Here is a 17,086-nt window from a genome sequence, read left to right on the forward strand (position 1 = left end):
AAGTCCTGTGTCAAGCAAAATTATACTGAAATGCAGCAAAATTCTAAAGGGAGAAATAATGAAAGAAGGACATCTTTCTAACTCCATGGTCCCATTTTCTGTCACCTTCAGGTTATGATTTTAAGAATTTTCACAGAGACTGCTTCAGTTGTTTTGCATTTCCTTTGAATGTGATTTTCATTGCATTATAATGGCTTTGGTTTTTCAGAAAATTCAGTAAAGCAAGATAGTATTAGCACTCTAGACTCATATGATCTTACACATTAAACAATTTGATTTACAAACATGTATTTTTCATTTGTAACCATCTTCCCTATTTATTTTATTTCTCTCTCCCCTTCATTTTTCTTTTCCATATGCTTTCATTAGCATCATGCCCAGGTAGGTATTACATAGCATGAACACCTGTTGTCTCTATCTCCTCCTATGGCACCTGTCTCTGTTCATCCACTTTGGAGGCCTGCTGTATGTAGAAAATTGAGTTGGAGAATGAAAGGAAACATGCTGCTGTTGAGAAACATTTTTGAGGTCCATTTTTACAGTGTTCAGTGACCCCAGGGTTTTTTCTCAGCTTCTGAAAGAACATATGCAAATATACACTGAGATCTAAACAAGAGATATGCTGAACTGGTCTGGAGCTCATTAGGTCTCTGTCTAGGCTGGGAAGTGAGTGTGCATTGCAAGTCCTTCAGTGAGACAGAGTAGAAACTTGGCATTGGGGATGCTAGTCCTACTTTCTGGATACCACCAAGGCCCTATTTGGGGCTTAGAGGTGAGTGATGTGTGCCTGTGCACACAGGCAAGGCACAGTCTTAGGTTCAGGAGCTTTGCAGCGTTCCTGGGTTCCACAGTTCTGTCTCTAGGCCTGAGTGCTTTTGGTCCCATAACCCTTCAGACATGAGATTTATCAAACACATTTGAGAATAATCTGCATTTAAGTGTTGGTCTTGTGTCTGCTTTAGGTAGGCTTTTTTATGCTTCATAGAATTCCTGAATACTTATGGCAATAATAAACAATAAATCCCTTGCTCAACGGGACTGTCATTTCAATCAATACCTTTATTCCTAAGTCTGAGCAGCACAGACCTTTTAACTCCTGGTTTGCTCTTCATTGAGCTGGCCCAGTGCACAGATGGGGCAGTGCCATCTGAGCTCTACTTTTGAAATTGAGTGTAGCAGGGAATTTAAATAAAATTATATATTATATCAGAATATGTAATTTTATTATAGCTACCTGCAGACCTCAGTCATGAATGTGCCTATCTTGTCTCCAGATAAAGCCCGGCTCCCTTTTGTATTTATTAGAGCTGATGTACAGGTACTACACTGTGGTTAGCACTGGGCTACTTGTAGTGGTGGTAGTAGCAGTGAGGATGGACAGGATCACCACAGGGATAACCAGCCAAATGCAGTTCAGGCTTCCCTTCACTCGGTGTCTATCCAGGACGTGGTGTTAGCTGAATAGCAGAACCTACAACTTGGATGGTGACTCTCTCACGAGCATTGCATGGCTCAGCAGAGTGGTTCTGGAAGTGTCAAACTTGGAAATGAACACAGGATAATGATGGCAAATGGGGTCTGCTACTGAGGCTTGTTCCTCAATCAAAGAAAAAGTGTTAAATTTTGGTTTGCTTTTTTCTCAAGGCTTTCTGAAGGCTGTCTTTGCTTCCAGTTTTGTACAGTCCACCTGGGATGCTGAACAGGCCACTGGTATAAGCTAATGATCAACAGCACTGATTGTTCTTCAATGTCATACATTTCTAATAAAAATAAGATAACCATTTGCTTCTATAAATGGATCAAAAATTACTGAGTGAATGTAACTATTGTTAAAAAAGGCTGTGGTCTGAATCAGATGATATGCACTTACAGCATTTCAAACTCATGTCTGTAATGAACCGGTGACTTTTATTGCTAACTGCTGAAAATGAATTATCCCTTAAAACTCAGTGCATCTGGATAAATGGCCCATTGTTCTGATCCAGCATGTTAGTCATTATGAGCACTGCTCACGGATGTGTAAGCCAGGAACGCAAAACTGCTTCCTTCAGTTAGAGATGTGATATTCCTCAAGGTCTACATCAACATCACAGAGTACACGCACAACATCTGAAGGTGGATGATCTGTTTTTAAAAATCACTGTTGTCATATTGCAGCTAGTGAACATAACAAGGAGAGAACTCATGCTATTTGGTAGCAGAAACCCCATTTACCTCAATATGTCCTTCTGTGGTGTTGTATTTGTCTATTTTTTTTTTTTTTTTGCTTTTTGCTGGTGGATAATGCGGCTACATTCTGAGCCAGTGCTTGGAAGCAGCTTATTTACTGCCTTGCACCTCTCATTGCTACAGCAACCAGTGCTCTGTAGAGCTGCGTGTACTTACAGCGAGATCAGTGCTCACGCTGGGGCTGTCTCCCTGCAGATGCTGTTGGCATTCAGAGGAAGGTTCTGTTTTACACGGGAGCTTGTGGCTGGCCACACTTTGCCTTGTGTGTGTACCTTCCAGGGGACAATGTCAGGCTTACTGCTTTAAGGGGAGGGAGCAGGTCCCAACAAAGCTTCAGAAAGAGTCATTCTAGCTTTTCTTCAGGATGGTAGCATACTGGTTTTCCATAGTTGTTTGCTTGTGTGATGCAGCAGCGAAGTTCTCCAAAGAGCCTTAACAGAAAGGAATTCTCTTTGTTATGAGGAAACCATCATGCCACAAAGCCAAATCTAAAGGATTTGTGAGTATATCTAGATTAATCTCTAGGTTTTGCATTTGGAAGCAAATAGGTCAGTGCAAAGGCTTTGTGGCCTGTGGTCAGACAACAACACAGGTGTGCAAAGCTGTGTTTCCCCTGACTGTGCTCTGCTGCCCCTGGAAGCTGCATGGTGTTGCTAATAGCACGCTTTTCTCATTCTCCCACTCGATCTGTCATGGCACCTTTACAACATCCTTTGTGCTGCTGATGCATTGCTCTGGCACCCTACCAACCTCCCAGCCTGCGGTCCTTCAGTTCCGACAGGTCCCACACGCTGAGCCACGCCTCCTACCTGCGCGACAGCGCCATGATCGATGACACCGTGCTCATCCCCAGCCAGCAGGTGAGTTGTCCTGGTTCAGGGCAAATTTGGAAGAGAACTCCTAAAGGGGCTCCTCTAGGAAAGAAGATTCAATCGGCCCCTCCCCCCAGCTGGTCTGGGAGAAAATGGAGAAAAGTGGAAAAAAACTGTTTATTAAACAATAAAACCTAAACAATATTAATCAATAAAACCCCTTGCTGCTCCAAAAGAGATGACCAACTGAGAAAGTCCCCTCCCCGGGTTGCAGTTCAGCTCACTCAGTCTCTTATCAGTCCCTCCGGTGCTGGAAATGTCGTGGCCCAGGCCTGGCCCTGTGGGCCACAGGTGTGAGCTGCCAGTGCTCTTCTGGGTGTTCAGTCCAGAGCAGGTTTGAACAGGTCCAAAGAAAAAGGAAAAAAAATCCCACAGTCCAGGGAACTTCTTTGCCTCAGCTAGCTAAGCTAACTAAAAGCAAAGGAGAGCAACCTCCTGCTGTCTGTCTATCTGCAGACGACACAGTCCAGGAGCAGGAATGTGGAGGAGTGAGTGCAGTGTCTGAAAACAAACTGCTGCTGCTTCTCTCCCCCCTTCACTCTCTGGAACAAGTCTTAAAGGTGCAAAACTTATTATTCAGCATAAGCAGAATGTGACAATTGGAGATAAAAGCATCATATAGTCAACCCAGAACATGAGTAAACCTCTCTGAGCCCCTTCTTGCCTGCAGAGATCAGGGAACTGGGAAAGGCTGCTCTGCAAATTGTTCTGATGAGACTGGGTGGTGTAGGCTGCTTGGTTTGTTTGTATACAAACCTCTCTATTTTCTAGGCATATTTAATGGCATACTGTGCTGTGCAGTATTGAAGTCTATTCCAAAAAGAATACACTGTGTGACTGTAGCACAGGGACTGTGTTCTTAATGTTCTTCATTTTAACTGATGTTTGAATGTTGCTAATAGACATCGTGCTACACATTCAGGGGATGTAATGAACTCATAGCCATTGTCCTAAAAAATACTGTCTTGAAACATGCTTGTAGTTAAAAAAGAAGATATTTACTAAATGCCTTCTTAGTGAAATCACAGCATTCTTTCACTGAGACCACTAACATAGGATTACTTTAGGGAAATACTAAGTGTTACAATAAGGGTTTCTAGTATCTTAATACTATTAGTACTCCTTTGTTTTAAAAGAAAATGTTCAAATGCTTTAGGCACTACTAGGCAAAATACTTTTTTTTGTTCAATAATGGATTTCATTGTAGTAAAATGGGGTTATTTTTCTTCCCAAGGTAACAACTCTGGCCAAAGAAGCTGAAAGGAATTCATATCGCTTAAGCTTGGGCCCTGAAATCTTGGACAACGTGGCTCTTTCTTCCAGCCCTATTCATTCAGGGTGAGTGCATCAATTAGCATTACACTACAAAATGAGAAACAGAGTACCTGCAGTGACACAAGCTTCAACTAATGCTTAACTAGGAGCTATATTTTAATTCATTGCCTCCTGGAGCTGCCAATAAATTGTTATGATCTTTTAAGCTGACAACCAAGCAAGGTTGAGTACCAAGACTATTCACTGAAATCACTGCAAGTCAGTGGGCCCTCAGTCAAGTTCAAGGGGAATGAATGTGATAAATGACACATACACACAGGCATTTGTGTGCATTTTATTGAGACATAAGTACAATGCCTTTCAGAGTTAATAATAATTGACACCAAGTGCTTAATCACTCCAGATGGTCAGCACTTACTGTGCTGGTGGAGTAGTTGAGGTGAGCACCAGCTCCAGTGTTTGCCTTCTAAATTACATGAATAGACAAGCAAACTAAACATCACGTGATTTGCACGTGTTTGAGCACTGTCTTCATGTCCAACTGACTCCTTGTAAGCATTTGCATTTAGACAAACTCACTGTCATGGCATAACGCAGGTCAAAATGCAGGCCCAGCCAGGATCATATTTACAAACCTTATCCTGGCTGGCCTTAAAATCTGTGACTGCATTTGTTTTAAATGCTCTTCCTTACTGTGTTTTAAGTAATTTCAGTCTTCACACTGAATTCTACATTTGTGTCTTGCCATCAGATTGGATGGGGAACGTGCAGATGAATTCAAAAGAAACTGGAGTAATCAAAAAGCATTTAATCTCTGTGGGCTCTGTACACAGCATGACTGGACAGCACAAGGGGAAAGATTATTTTTGTCAATCTCAAATGAGTTTGCTACTATCTTACAGTCTGTATTTTTAAAAACTAGCACTGGAGTCCCATTTGGAATGACAGGCAGTCCTGATCTAGAGGGAGGGACAACATTGCCAGATTGACTCATGTGACATAGATGAGAATATTGTCTGTTAGCTGATTGTAGGATAGTTATCTGTGACCAGCACTCCTTGGATTTGCTTTTCATGAGCTCCAAAACTAACAGGTGAAATGAAAATGCCTCATATAAAAAGTGTGTGTCTGTTTATATCTATATTCTGGTATGAAAGCTTTAAAATTGCTTTGGTGCTTTATTCTAACCCTAGAGAGCTTACAGATTTTTCCAAAGGATGTATAAATTTGCCCTTTCTGAGAGGTCGGTCTTTCCTGTGATTGCTGAGGATGAACTAAGTACTTTCTAGAAGAGTGGCACTTATTTATTGGATGTGCAATTATTTTGTTGTTTTCTTTTAAAAAGAATGAGTGATATTCCCATCTTTTTAGATGACGAGGATGCTAGTGGTAGGATAAAATATCTGATTTTGATAGGAGCAACACTCTCTGCAGCCTTGCGTGAAATAGTGAATTTTAAGACAAATTATGTTCTTCTTTTATATATAAGCACTAAACTGACACTAAATATTAGAATAAAGAAAGCTTTAATAACAATTTCTCAGCCTTTGAAAAAGACTGTACAACACTTCATTTTTATCTTGTTTAGATTGGTCTGAGTCATAAACTGTTGGGGTGCATATGTTTTCTTAGAAAAGTACATTGACTACTAGAGTTTTGCTTCTAAGACCTTCCTTTAAATTGAAACAGTTGTAGAAGTTCATGATTGCTGCACTCACTCTGCTAGAACAACAAATGTATTTGTGATTCAGAGCCCTGTTGTCAGCCACACTCCTCTCCACATGCAGACACACACTGTTTGTGGCTTCTTATGACTCAGCAGCAGGGCTGACATTTAGGGCATGCAGTGAAATAGTAGTTACCTATCATGAAAGGAAACTTGTAGAATTTTGAAAGAAATCCTAGATAAACACTGTCAGTGGTCCTGTGCAAGGGTGTGGCCTTGGTTTTGCCCAGGACACTGAAAATGTATTGAGTTCAGATGGTGTTTTTGAGAAATAACATATCAGCACAGTATTGGGTGGTAATTTATTTGTCACAGATGTAGTAAGTTTGTGTTCTGTGCAATCTGAGGGGACAAATTGCACTTTTCTCCCTGCACCACGCCAGTGGTGAAGCCCAAATTGCTGTAGGGTTCTTATAGATCTCCCATTGTAGGGAAGTGTTCCTGTGGATCACAGTGTAACACCCCCAGGCAAAGGGATAAATTCATAGGGAACGGTTCTCTCAATGTGGAACTTCACAGGCACATATTTCAGCCTTTGCATAACTACCTGAATCTTCTGCCATGTCTGAAATTTCAGAAGGGAAAAGGCTTTAACCATCCATTTAACTTTTAAGTATAACTGTTCCTTCAATATGTTGATAATTTCATCAGGAAGGATGAAAAAGTAAGTTCTTTGGTCAGAGTTTTTTGCAACCATTTTGAAACCCAAAAAATATTTCTCTCCTAAGAGATAAGGCTCTTGTGGGGCTCAAAATCTCAACATAAAGGTCTTCCGGTCATTTTATGCAGCTGACAGTTTCCAGATAGTTTCCAAGTTCAGCTGAAGAAAAAAGTATTAATTCCTGCACTTAAACTCCCTTTCAAGCAAATCAGATTTTCTTCTTCTCATAAAACTACTTGATCTTATATGTTGAGCAAAGTTAAGGATCTCTGAGTATGCCAAAAAGTTTAGGTGCTGAACATCCAATAAGATAGAGTTGTATGATTTTACTCCTGAAGTTATGGGATGTCATTTATAATTTCCTGCTGTAATGTGAGAGACAGAACTAGTGCCTACATAAATCCAAATATGCTTCACAGTTTTAGTCTCATACCACATAATATCCTATTGTGGAAGAACCTGTGTATTTTTATTATGCTTGAAGGCAAAAAAAAAAAAAATCACTGAAGGGAAAGATTTGCAGCATTTAGATATTGCTTGGCAGTACCATATTTTTATCTTCCATAAGAATATACATGAATGGTGAAGATAAGAGTGACTGTAAGATTTTTAAAATATCAATGGTGTGCAAAACTATGTTGTTTTCTTAGCTGTGTTCTGGTGATACAGTGGAATTATTTGTATAGATTATATTTCTAAGAATTTTCCTGACAGTTGTGTAGAGTCACAGTAGATAAGAGAGCAAATCTGATGTGTTGTCAGGATCATGGCACTGTGAGGAAGGAGCTTTGGGTCCATGCTATTATATGAACTTGGTGTTGTGTTCTAGAGCAAGTACACAGCAGCTCTGCAAGTTTTCCAACTCTGACTCACAGTAATGCTCCTGTTTGATGAAAAATCCTGATTTCTTTTATATAATTTGCTGAAGAAGTCCCTGTTTGACTAATGGATGAACATAGTGTGTCATTACTTGTATCTTGAAATAAATTACACAGCTGGGATACTATTAGTGAGTTTATCTTGCTGGAAGTCATTGTTTCCATCTATGAAAAGATGAGGGATTTGGCAGCTCGTACTGTGATAAATAATGTGAATTATCATTCTTAGCTGCATGTCTGCAAAAAAGGAGGCTGGATCCTTGCTAACAAGGTAAACAAAATATCTTTCAAGTGTTGTATTTTGAATCCATAATATATTTTTCCCAATGTAAGGTTGATTTCCTGGAAATCGTTATGGAAACAGGACCTGGCAGCGACCAGCTGATAGTCATTTCTTAAATCTGAAAGTCTAAGTGATTTCAAATTAGGCTGCAGCTTTATGGCCTTTGTTCAGAAAGTAACAATGAGGAAAAAGAGTGAGAGTGTTTCATTAATAGCAAAGCATGTTAATGGAAGAAAATGGCAATGGAGATCCATAAAATAAAAAGGGAAGTTGGAAAACTAATTGTCCATGTGACACTAAGTGATTACTGAGGGCCTAAACAGGTCAAAATGAGAGTTTGAAATTTGTCATTTTGTAGAACAAAAGGAGGACAAGAAACATGTTGAAATGGAAGGAAGTGGAGGACAATGTATTGATAGAGGATTTTAAGGAAAGACAAATGAGATTTATTGTGCTATCAGGAATGCTGGCTGGAATTACCTTGGGTGCCTTAGCCTTTGGTATCCCACAGTCCACATTTTGGATGTGGATACCTAAACCAAGCAGCATCTCCCCTTCTCTGCTTCTGAGAGTTTTACTTGGAATCCAGCTGTGCATTTTAGGTGTCTGGCTTGCAGTGTGAGGGTGTCCATAGAGAAAGCAGATCCCTCCAGTTTCACTGCGGTACAGGTAGTGGCCACTTGGAACTGAGGCTGTTTACTTAGGCTTATTTTCCATACTCACTTCAACCTTCCCACCTGTGAGGAATATGCATATATATGTATATGTTCATGTGTTTGCTTTAGAAATCTGTTTCATTTTTTCAGTATTTCAGTATTTCATTTAACTCATTCTTTTTTTCCCCCCTTTCTGTTCCTTTTTGATGTTAAACCATCTATTCTATTGCAGATGCTCTTCTCCATGTCTTGATCTTGACAACAGCAGGTGAACTTCTGCATAATTTCTTTCTTTATTACATTGCACTTCTCACCCACCCTATTTGTCCTCCCCTCTTACCTCACTTCAGGATGCTTTAGTGTTTTGTTAGTGCCCATTAGCCAAGAGAAAAAAATAAATCTAACAAGCAGTGGTTATATAATAGTTATATATAGCATGACTTTTCTTTTACAGTAAGTGTCCACTTTCTCCCATCTGCTTTGGTATCTATAACAAAACAATTCTGGAATTGTTAATAAGCCCACTGCAAAAAGTCTTAACAAAGCTCCTTATACCATCCCAGCTTGTTTTAACCATTGATGTATTTAACCATAACTTTTCTTTGTGGGTGGCATGGTTTAATATTCATATTTAAAGAAATAGTCCCTCCCCAGATAACTCAACACAAACCACTGTAATGATTAAATTATTACATTAGTACGTGGGCTTTTTATCTCGCTTGTCTGTGTAAAAAATATTGCAGAGCCACTCTCTTAGTCACATTTTCCAAATTGTACCACTGTATTTGAACTAGTAGATTAACAGCCCACCTTAGTATATCTTATTTTTCATGCTACACATATTTTTTGTGTGATGGTCAGTCAGTGCTTGAACCACTGGCACATTATATTCTGCACAGAACACCTGAAGCTGAACCATCCCAAAGGAGATTATCTTCCCTTGGCAAAATAAATGTTAACTGGCACAGTACCTGTTTACTTCCTTCAGCCTAACCCTAGAAAGGTGAAAATTGCCTTAAATATTAAGCTCTGCAAAATTGTAAAGTGGCTAATTAAACCCCCAAACTACAGACTCGTCCTTTTAGGTCATGTCACTGAATTTCTCAGCAGCTGACTAATGCAGTGAAGAGAGTGATGTCAGAAGTTAATATAGTAGAGGCTTCCTATGTTAGAATCATGTTTTTTGTCCTCCTGGAATGTGAATTTTGCCTTGTTTCTGGATGGCATAGTTACAGCCTGCTGGAAAGCACTCTGAGGTAGTTGAATGACTTTGCTGTTGACTTCAGTGGGAGCTGGATCAAGGCCTTTTTTCTGAGTTTCAGCCTCTCTCCGGCTTCCTTCTCCTGCTGAACACTTTCCGATGGCTGAAGCACCCTGATTGTTTGTTTCTGCTTCTTCACACTGCGACTAACACTGAATGCTGCTATCTCCTTGTTTCCCAGTTTCTTTGATAAATGGACATAATGTGTGCTGAGAAGTTTCTGACTGTGTCTACACCGGGTGTGCTCTGGTTGGAGCTTTGTTCCCTGCTATCTGCTGAGCGCATGTGTGCCTGCCCAGCTGCTTGGGAAGAGAACCCTACCTGAGCCCAGCGTATGGCAGTGGTGCTGGAGACTTTGTCTAGTTTGGTTCTGTGTGTTCCAAGAGTTGTTGCCTGTCCTAGAAAGCCCCTGACCTGCTGGGTTTGCATGGCTCTCCTGGTGACTCTGCAGAACGAGTGCCCCCACGCTTGCGGTCACGGCCACCTGAAACTCTGCCAAGCCCTTGATGCAATAGGGACTCCTCACAAAGCACACAAGTGGCTTCCTTCACCCCCTCCAGCACTGACACATCCAGTTTCCAGTGTCTTTGTTCATCCTGCTGTTATCTTTCACATGAGGATAGATACAGAATAAACCCAAGTTAATTCTATATTAATAAAAGCAGCAAAGGGAATAACTCAGGCTCAGATCTAAAATACAAATATTTCATGAAAATACACCCCAACTTTTTGCCCCTTCTATCCAATGCATATATTTTGTCTGTGTTTTGATCAAGTAGAAACCCCAAGACCTGTTTGCTCTGCTCTGTATAGAAGGTGTGGAAACAGCCTGAAGGATTTAGGATTAGGGGCCTTCTGTCTGTGTACTCAACCACAAAGCCATGACAGCCAGTGTTATTTGATATATCTTTCATATGGCAAGCATGAATTCTTAATTGTTCTAAAATTGAAGAGGATGACATGGCCTCTCTAATTTATGACTAAGGTTGCTAAATTGAGAAAGAATGAATGATGCTTGAGCTGACTGCTGTGTGTTTAACTGAAGCATGTGTAGACTCCCCTGCAGTCTGTAACTGATTCCTATGAGAGAATTGCTTTTGTACTTTATTTTTTCTTTAGAAAAATAATTTTGATTTTCCCTTCATTCTTGTTAAAGGAGAGAAGGCAATGATTTCCCCAAACCTGATTTGTTTCCCCAATCTGGCTTTTATATTGTACTACCACCTCAGTATTGATCCAATTTTCAGGACTGCCTGGGTCACATGTTTGTGTCATGCCTCATTTCTAACAGAACTTTTAAAACTAAAAATGAAACTTACTCAAAGGGTGTCTTAGTACTGAGAAAGATGCAGCTTTAACCTGCAATCTGCTTTGAGTCATCACTTAAGTTAAAGTTCATTTAATCTCTTTTATTAACTGGGTTTTTCTTTCTTCCCCCCCCCCCCTTGAACTCTTCTCTGCCATCTGTCTTTCTCTTTCATGATCCCTCTCCCCATTATTCCCTATATGTAGGTGGGTGGCTGATAGTGCTGTAGTAGTGCTCCATGCAGCTGGAACATGGAGTAAGGACCGAGTTTGCTCCTTAGCTTTAGGGAGTATATGGAATGTTAGGTTATTCATGTGCTAGTGTTATGCACTAGCTTCTTTTTGACCATGGGAATTTAGTATGATAAGGTATCACTTCCCAGAGTGATGGCTTCATCTGCCATTTATCCCTGCTAATGTTTTTTTGTGGAGTGCAATCTCTTCCTCTCTCAGTCACGTCACTTAACAACACTTGGTAACAGAGGTGGAAGAGGAAAACTAATATCTGTATGCGTGGGCAACAAAATAATTAGTTTGAATTTTACATTTACTCTATATTAGTCATACAATTTTTTCACTTTCCTAAATGCACACTTCAGAAAGCATGTTTTTTGTCATGCAGTAGTTTTGCGTGAATTATTTGTGTATTGATAGACACACTCCTTCAAAAGGGAAAGGCTTTTCTGGTCCTGGAACAGCAGTGGCCCCATCCAGATGCCCTATTATGTAGCAAATAGGCAGAATAAGAGGCTGCTGTGATTCAGAAAAAGCTTTCTTATGAATTATTTGCTTCACTCTCTTGTATAGCCAAAATTATGTGAAATGTGCTGATTAAAAAAAAAGATGAAAAAAATTGGATTAAATAAGTGGATGAAAAAATAAATGTAGTAAAAAGGTGGGAAAGAAGCAGAGTGGTATAGTGGAAAAGGGTGTATTTTTACAACCTGTGGTTGCAAAGCCTGTGTCGGTGCTCTGTCCTTCCAGGATTTTATGCTACAGACCTAAAGCTCAGAAATGTTCCCCTTCAGTTTCTTTCCTTTGCACTTATATTCATGCTAGTTCTCCAAAATCTCTTTTCCAGCAATTCCATAGTATTCTATAGGTGGGTTTGGGAACTGGCTCTTCCAGAGTTAATGTGATAATTGGCACTAATCTTTCTGTGCTGTCTGAATAACAACCTTAGATCTTCTTTATGATAGAAACAGCTGTTTTTACAGATAATCTTAATAATATCCTACTGGTTTTATCCTAGCACTGTTTCTTTGTTATCTTTGTGTTCACCTCCCAGTGAGATTTACCTCTGCCTGTTTTTCCACTCCTTGGAGCTGTGGTTGTTCCAGTGAGAGAGGGCTGAAGTGAGATAGACTTTGTGATGGATTTACTGACCCACCAGGCACATTCAGTAAACTCAAACTGAAAGAAGGAATTGCAACCATAGTAAAAAGAGAACCCACAAGGGCCCGAAGGGAGATTACTTGGTTTGGATCCTCACCTTTGGTTTGTCTGTGTTCTAGCAGTGAACAGTGGATTTGGCATTGCCGAGGCAAGCAGGGAGATAAGCTAAGGAGAACGTGGGACAGCAGGTGACCCAGCACTAATATTTTAGTGATGGACAGCAAAAAACGATGATCCTGGTGTTAAAGAATGCAATCCTGAATATTATGTTAATAATGAAAATAACTTAATCCTAAATAGTGTGTTTATGACAGCTTGCACAATGAGGAATGTGAATGCTGCTGTAATTCAGTCAGAGCTCTCATTAGCTTCTGGGAGTTGTGGGGGAGTGTTTGTGTTGCTCTTAGCAGTAGCTTTAAAATGAGAAACTCTTCTTCCAGCAGTGTCATTGACTGCCTCAAACACACCCATTGTACTGGAGACTTGGACATATTCTCTGAAACATCACACAGAACTGTTTTGATAACACTACTTCATGTACTTCAGGGGCAATTGCAGCACAAGCCAAGAGCATTAGTGCAACAATTGAGCATTTAGTGTCTCTTAAGCTCCTCTTTCATCTGTGCTCTAATATGTACAAAGAATGTATTTTGTGACGGAAGCTCCCATTCTTCTCAACAAATCCCCAGACAATCGAAGCTGTAAAATGTTTTCATTTTCTTTTTTTCCCCCTTGTTAAAACCACAGAAACACGAACCTCTAAGGAATGAGCTAATGGTTGTACTACCCAGAGTTTTACCCTAAGCAAAGCCTAGAGGTATCTGAATGGCAGTAGACTAGGAGCCTGCATGTGTGAGACAGACTGGCATCCGTGGTGCATGGTGTGCTTCCGACTGGCGCTTGTGGCTCCTTCCCATCGTCCATCTCTGACCTGCACGGTGTGTCGAGTGTTGTGTTTTTACAGCATGTGGAATTCTTGTAGCTGTGTGGACAATGAATGGATGCAATGTTTGTTGCACAGAACGGTCAAGGGGGCAGTGGAAAAATCCCTGTGTTTGTTACTCCTGTTATAAGGGCTTTTCTCTATTGCAGGTCCTTCAGTAGCATTTCTGCGACTCCCCATTGTGCTGGTTCTTTATTAGTGGCTAGAAGTAGGCCTGACACCGTTCTGTCTCATCTACTCTTATTTTCAATTCCAGCAACCTGACATTACCATCCCACATCAGGCATGATCCTGTAATCAAACAGTAAAAAAAAAAATTAAAAAAATTGGAAGTAGTTCTACACCTTTCCCCTGTGTAGAAGGATGTCCCCAGTATCAACCTGTTGGTATATGTGGAACTACAAAGAATTCAGCACAAGAGAAGTTCCAAACAAAATGAAATGTTTTTATCCCTCTTATTTACCTTGTGCTAGAAGTAAGCTCCCTGTAGATGGCTTTCTACATCTCTAAGTTTTCTCAATGTGTTGCTGTGCAAAGTAACACAGAAAATCCAAAATCCATAAATAACCATTTTATATAGTGACCCTTGCTCTTCTCATCTGACCAAACCCCAAATTTGCCTTCAAACCGTAACAACATGCTGGGGATTTTTTATATAAATTGGTGATAACCCCACTGATGGACTACAAATTATTCATGCATTCCAGAATGAAATTTGATTATTTTTTTAATATCCAAGCCCATTTTTCTAAGAAATTATAGTTTATCAAATACCTAGAAAATTATATTGAGAATCTTAAAAAAAACCCAAAAAACTAAAAAACCTGAGCCATCCAATCAGAATTGGCTTTTTATTTTTGAATCATAAATAATATTTACTTGTGAAGTATTTAAAGAGTGCCAACTTTAAATGCAGCTTCTCGCAGGTACAGAGTAGTGATGTTTGCACTTTGCAATAGGTACACGTGTTCACATTTATTAATGTCTGCTGGTATTTTACCAACAGCAGCCCTGTGACATAAAACTTTCTGTCAAGAACTGTTGGGTAGCAGTTGCCAGTTTAATTAACAGTGAACTCAGCATGATGTGGTGCTTCACATGGGAGAAAGGCTTTTTCTCATTGTACCTCTTGAGCAAGAGCTCTATTAACATACGTTTGTACGTATGTGGGACGTAACCAAGGGAGCTGGTGGTGTGCTCTGAGTCTCACTGTCTGCCCTGATTTTGCAGCTTCCTGGTGAGTTTCATGGTGGACGCTCGCGGCGGCGCCATGCGGGGCTGCCGGCACAACGGGCTGCGCATCATCATCCCCCCGCGCAAGTGCACGGCGCCGACACGCGTGACGTGCCGCCTGGTGAAGCGCCACAGGCTGGCCACCATGCCACCCATGGTGGAGGGAGAAGGGCTGGCCAGCCGCCTCATCGAAGTGGGACCCTCTGGGGCTCAGTTCCTTGGGTAAGGGGGGCCGCGTGGCCCGAAGGGAAACCTTCAGCCTCTTTGTGTGTTTGCCTTGCACTGAAATGGTTCCTTTGGCAAAGCTGAGCTGGACAAGATCTCTGTAGCACATGGTAACAAACAGAGCAGTTGTGTGAAATGCAGAGCAGCTGGCAGGGAATGAGTCTTAAAGCTTTTACACCTTTTTGTTCAACACAGGTATTTCAAACATGGTTAATGTACTTCCTTGGATATAATTGTTGCTCAGTGTTGTGATATTAGAGTGGGAAAAGACTTCTGCAGCCAGAAAAGGCAGCTCATGCTATACTTAAAAAATTAATAGCACTGCACTGATTTAATGCCCAAATGTGAGGCCTGCTACCCACACAACACAAGGTCCAGGAGTTTATTTTAGAGTCTTGTGTTGTGGTCTCAAAAATTTGGACTACAACGGAAGCACAGTGCTGTTGATTTTCCTGGGGTTGAAATTGCTAGATTAAACAGTAGGACAACTCTGGATTTTCTTGGCCATTTCTTCCTTCCCACCCTGCAAAGCCCATAGAAAGATCAAATTTGTGTCTGCTGCTGAGCTCACTTTAGCAATATTCAGCTGAAAGCAGCAGTTATCTGCACTTTTGAAAATTTGTTTCACCAGCTATTCTGCCCTATCAACTGTGACATCCAAAAGTGGATGACTGAAGGAACCCCTTCTAATGCAGTAGAAAACTTCATTCAGAACCTGTAAAAAAAGTGGCTAGACACACCAATAGTTTAAATCCATTTAAAAACAACTCAGTTGCTTTAAAATCCATTTATAACAGGCAGTCGTCAGAGTCACCATCTTTGTTAGTGCTACCACTTATTCTTTTCCCATCTTGGTCATTTCTAAAAAGAAGGAGAAAGAAATCTAAAGAGCAGAAGAAATACTGTGCTGTCACATTCAGTCTTCCCATTATCTTTGTCACACACAAATGGATTTTAAGTATGTCTCCCATTCTTTTTTAATGGTTTTCCTATCTGATGAGAGTGTCTCCCCTGCAAGACAGGCATGTAGTGTATTTTACTCATTCTCAGATCTTTATGCCCTTCCTGGAAGCCTTTTCCAAGGTGTTGTGCTGGCAGTGAGATCAAAAAATCACTGTCCTGTTTGCAGGAGTGCATTCTAAGGTCCAGATCCTGCTTCCATTGAGTACACGGCCAAAACCCCCATGAGAAAGAAAAGATCTTAAATTAACAAATCTGATTTTCTGATTTGGGTCACCAAATTGTCATGGCTAGGACGGAACCTTATTCAGTGTACAGCCTAATTCCACTCTGTGGACCAGACAGTGGCACTGGCATTCTGGCACAAAAAATACATAAAGTTTATTTATGTTCTTTCTTTCACTGCTGCTTTGGATGTACTCAGTAAACTTCATCTGCCTACGGCTCCTCCCCCACTTAATGAGGGAGAAAGCTTGGTCAGCCGAATCCTTCAGCTGGGGCCTCCTGGGACCAAATTCCTTGGGTAGGAGAGACTTGAAACAAATTGATGGATGCTGACCTCCCCATTCTTCTCCTCCTTCTGCAATATGATTTTTTTATGTCATTATGCCCATGATATTGTCCCTTTCTATCATTTGAGATTTTGTACACTTAACCCTTAGTGGACCATTTTCCAACCTTTGTGGTTTGTGGTTTTGTTTTGGTGGTATGTTTGTATCTTTTTCTTCAAGTACTGTGGCCTTCATTTTTGTTTTGGCATGAAATCTTCCTAGTTCTGTGCTTGATGTCTGTAGCAAAGCAACCTGGATTGGGACCACAAAAAAAAAAAAGAATCTACTGTAAATTTTAAACTCTTTTTTTTTTATATCAAGGACTGATCAATCAATAAATTTTATGTTGGATACCACCAGTGTGATAGAACACATGACATTTACTGCATACCTGGTAACCTGTGTGAGTTGTTTAATTAGAGAAGTGTATCTACAAATATCTTTATATATTCTCTCTTATTTCTAAGAGTATGTATGTATATGTATATCTCAATACAGATATATTATATGTACACATATGTGTTGTATATATGTGTGTGTATATATATATATATATGTGAGTGCATATGCTGGTGCAGATGTTGACTTGTAAGGCAACAAGGCAAATTCTTATCTCTTATACTGCAATAGTAA

The 17,086-nt window shown here is 40.4% G+C and overlaps 1 protein-coding gene across 37 annotated transcripts in view; it reads left to right on the top strand.

Moving 5' to 3' along the window:
- Window positions 1-17,086, top strand: part of ANK2 (ankyrin 2) — a 277,436-nt gene that overhangs the window by 226,122 nt on the left and 34,228 nt on the right. For 13 of the 37 annotated variants that reach the window (XM_077176874.1, XM_077176876.1, XM_077176877.1 and 10 more), the window contains 6 exons: window positions 2,987-3,089; window positions 4,336-4,439; window positions 7,871-7,912; window positions 8,813-8,848; window positions 14,715-14,939; window positions 16,327-16,425. In XM_077176874.1, coding sequence (XP_077032989.1) covers window positions 2,987-3,089; window positions 4,336-4,439; window positions 7,871-7,912; window positions 8,813-8,848; window positions 14,715-14,939; window positions 16,327-16,425 — 609 coding nt within the window. Of the gene's footprint in view, window positions 1-369; window positions 382-2,986; window positions 3,090-4,335; window positions 4,440-7,870; window positions 7,913-8,812; window positions 8,849-14,714; window positions 14,940-16,326; window positions 16,426-17,086 lie in introns of all 37 variants that reach the window. The other 24 variants (XM_077176888.1, XM_077176900.1, XM_077176886.1 and 21 more) reach the window with 10 other exon arrangements.

This window comes from Agelaius phoeniceus, chromosome 4 (genome assembly GCF_051311805.1).
Source record: "Agelaius phoeniceus isolate bAgePho1 chromosome 4, bAgePho1.hap1, whole genome shotgun sequence".
NCBI classification, from domain to species: domain Eukaryota; kingdom Metazoa; phylum Chordata; class Aves; order Passeriformes; family Icteridae; genus Agelaius; species Agelaius phoeniceus.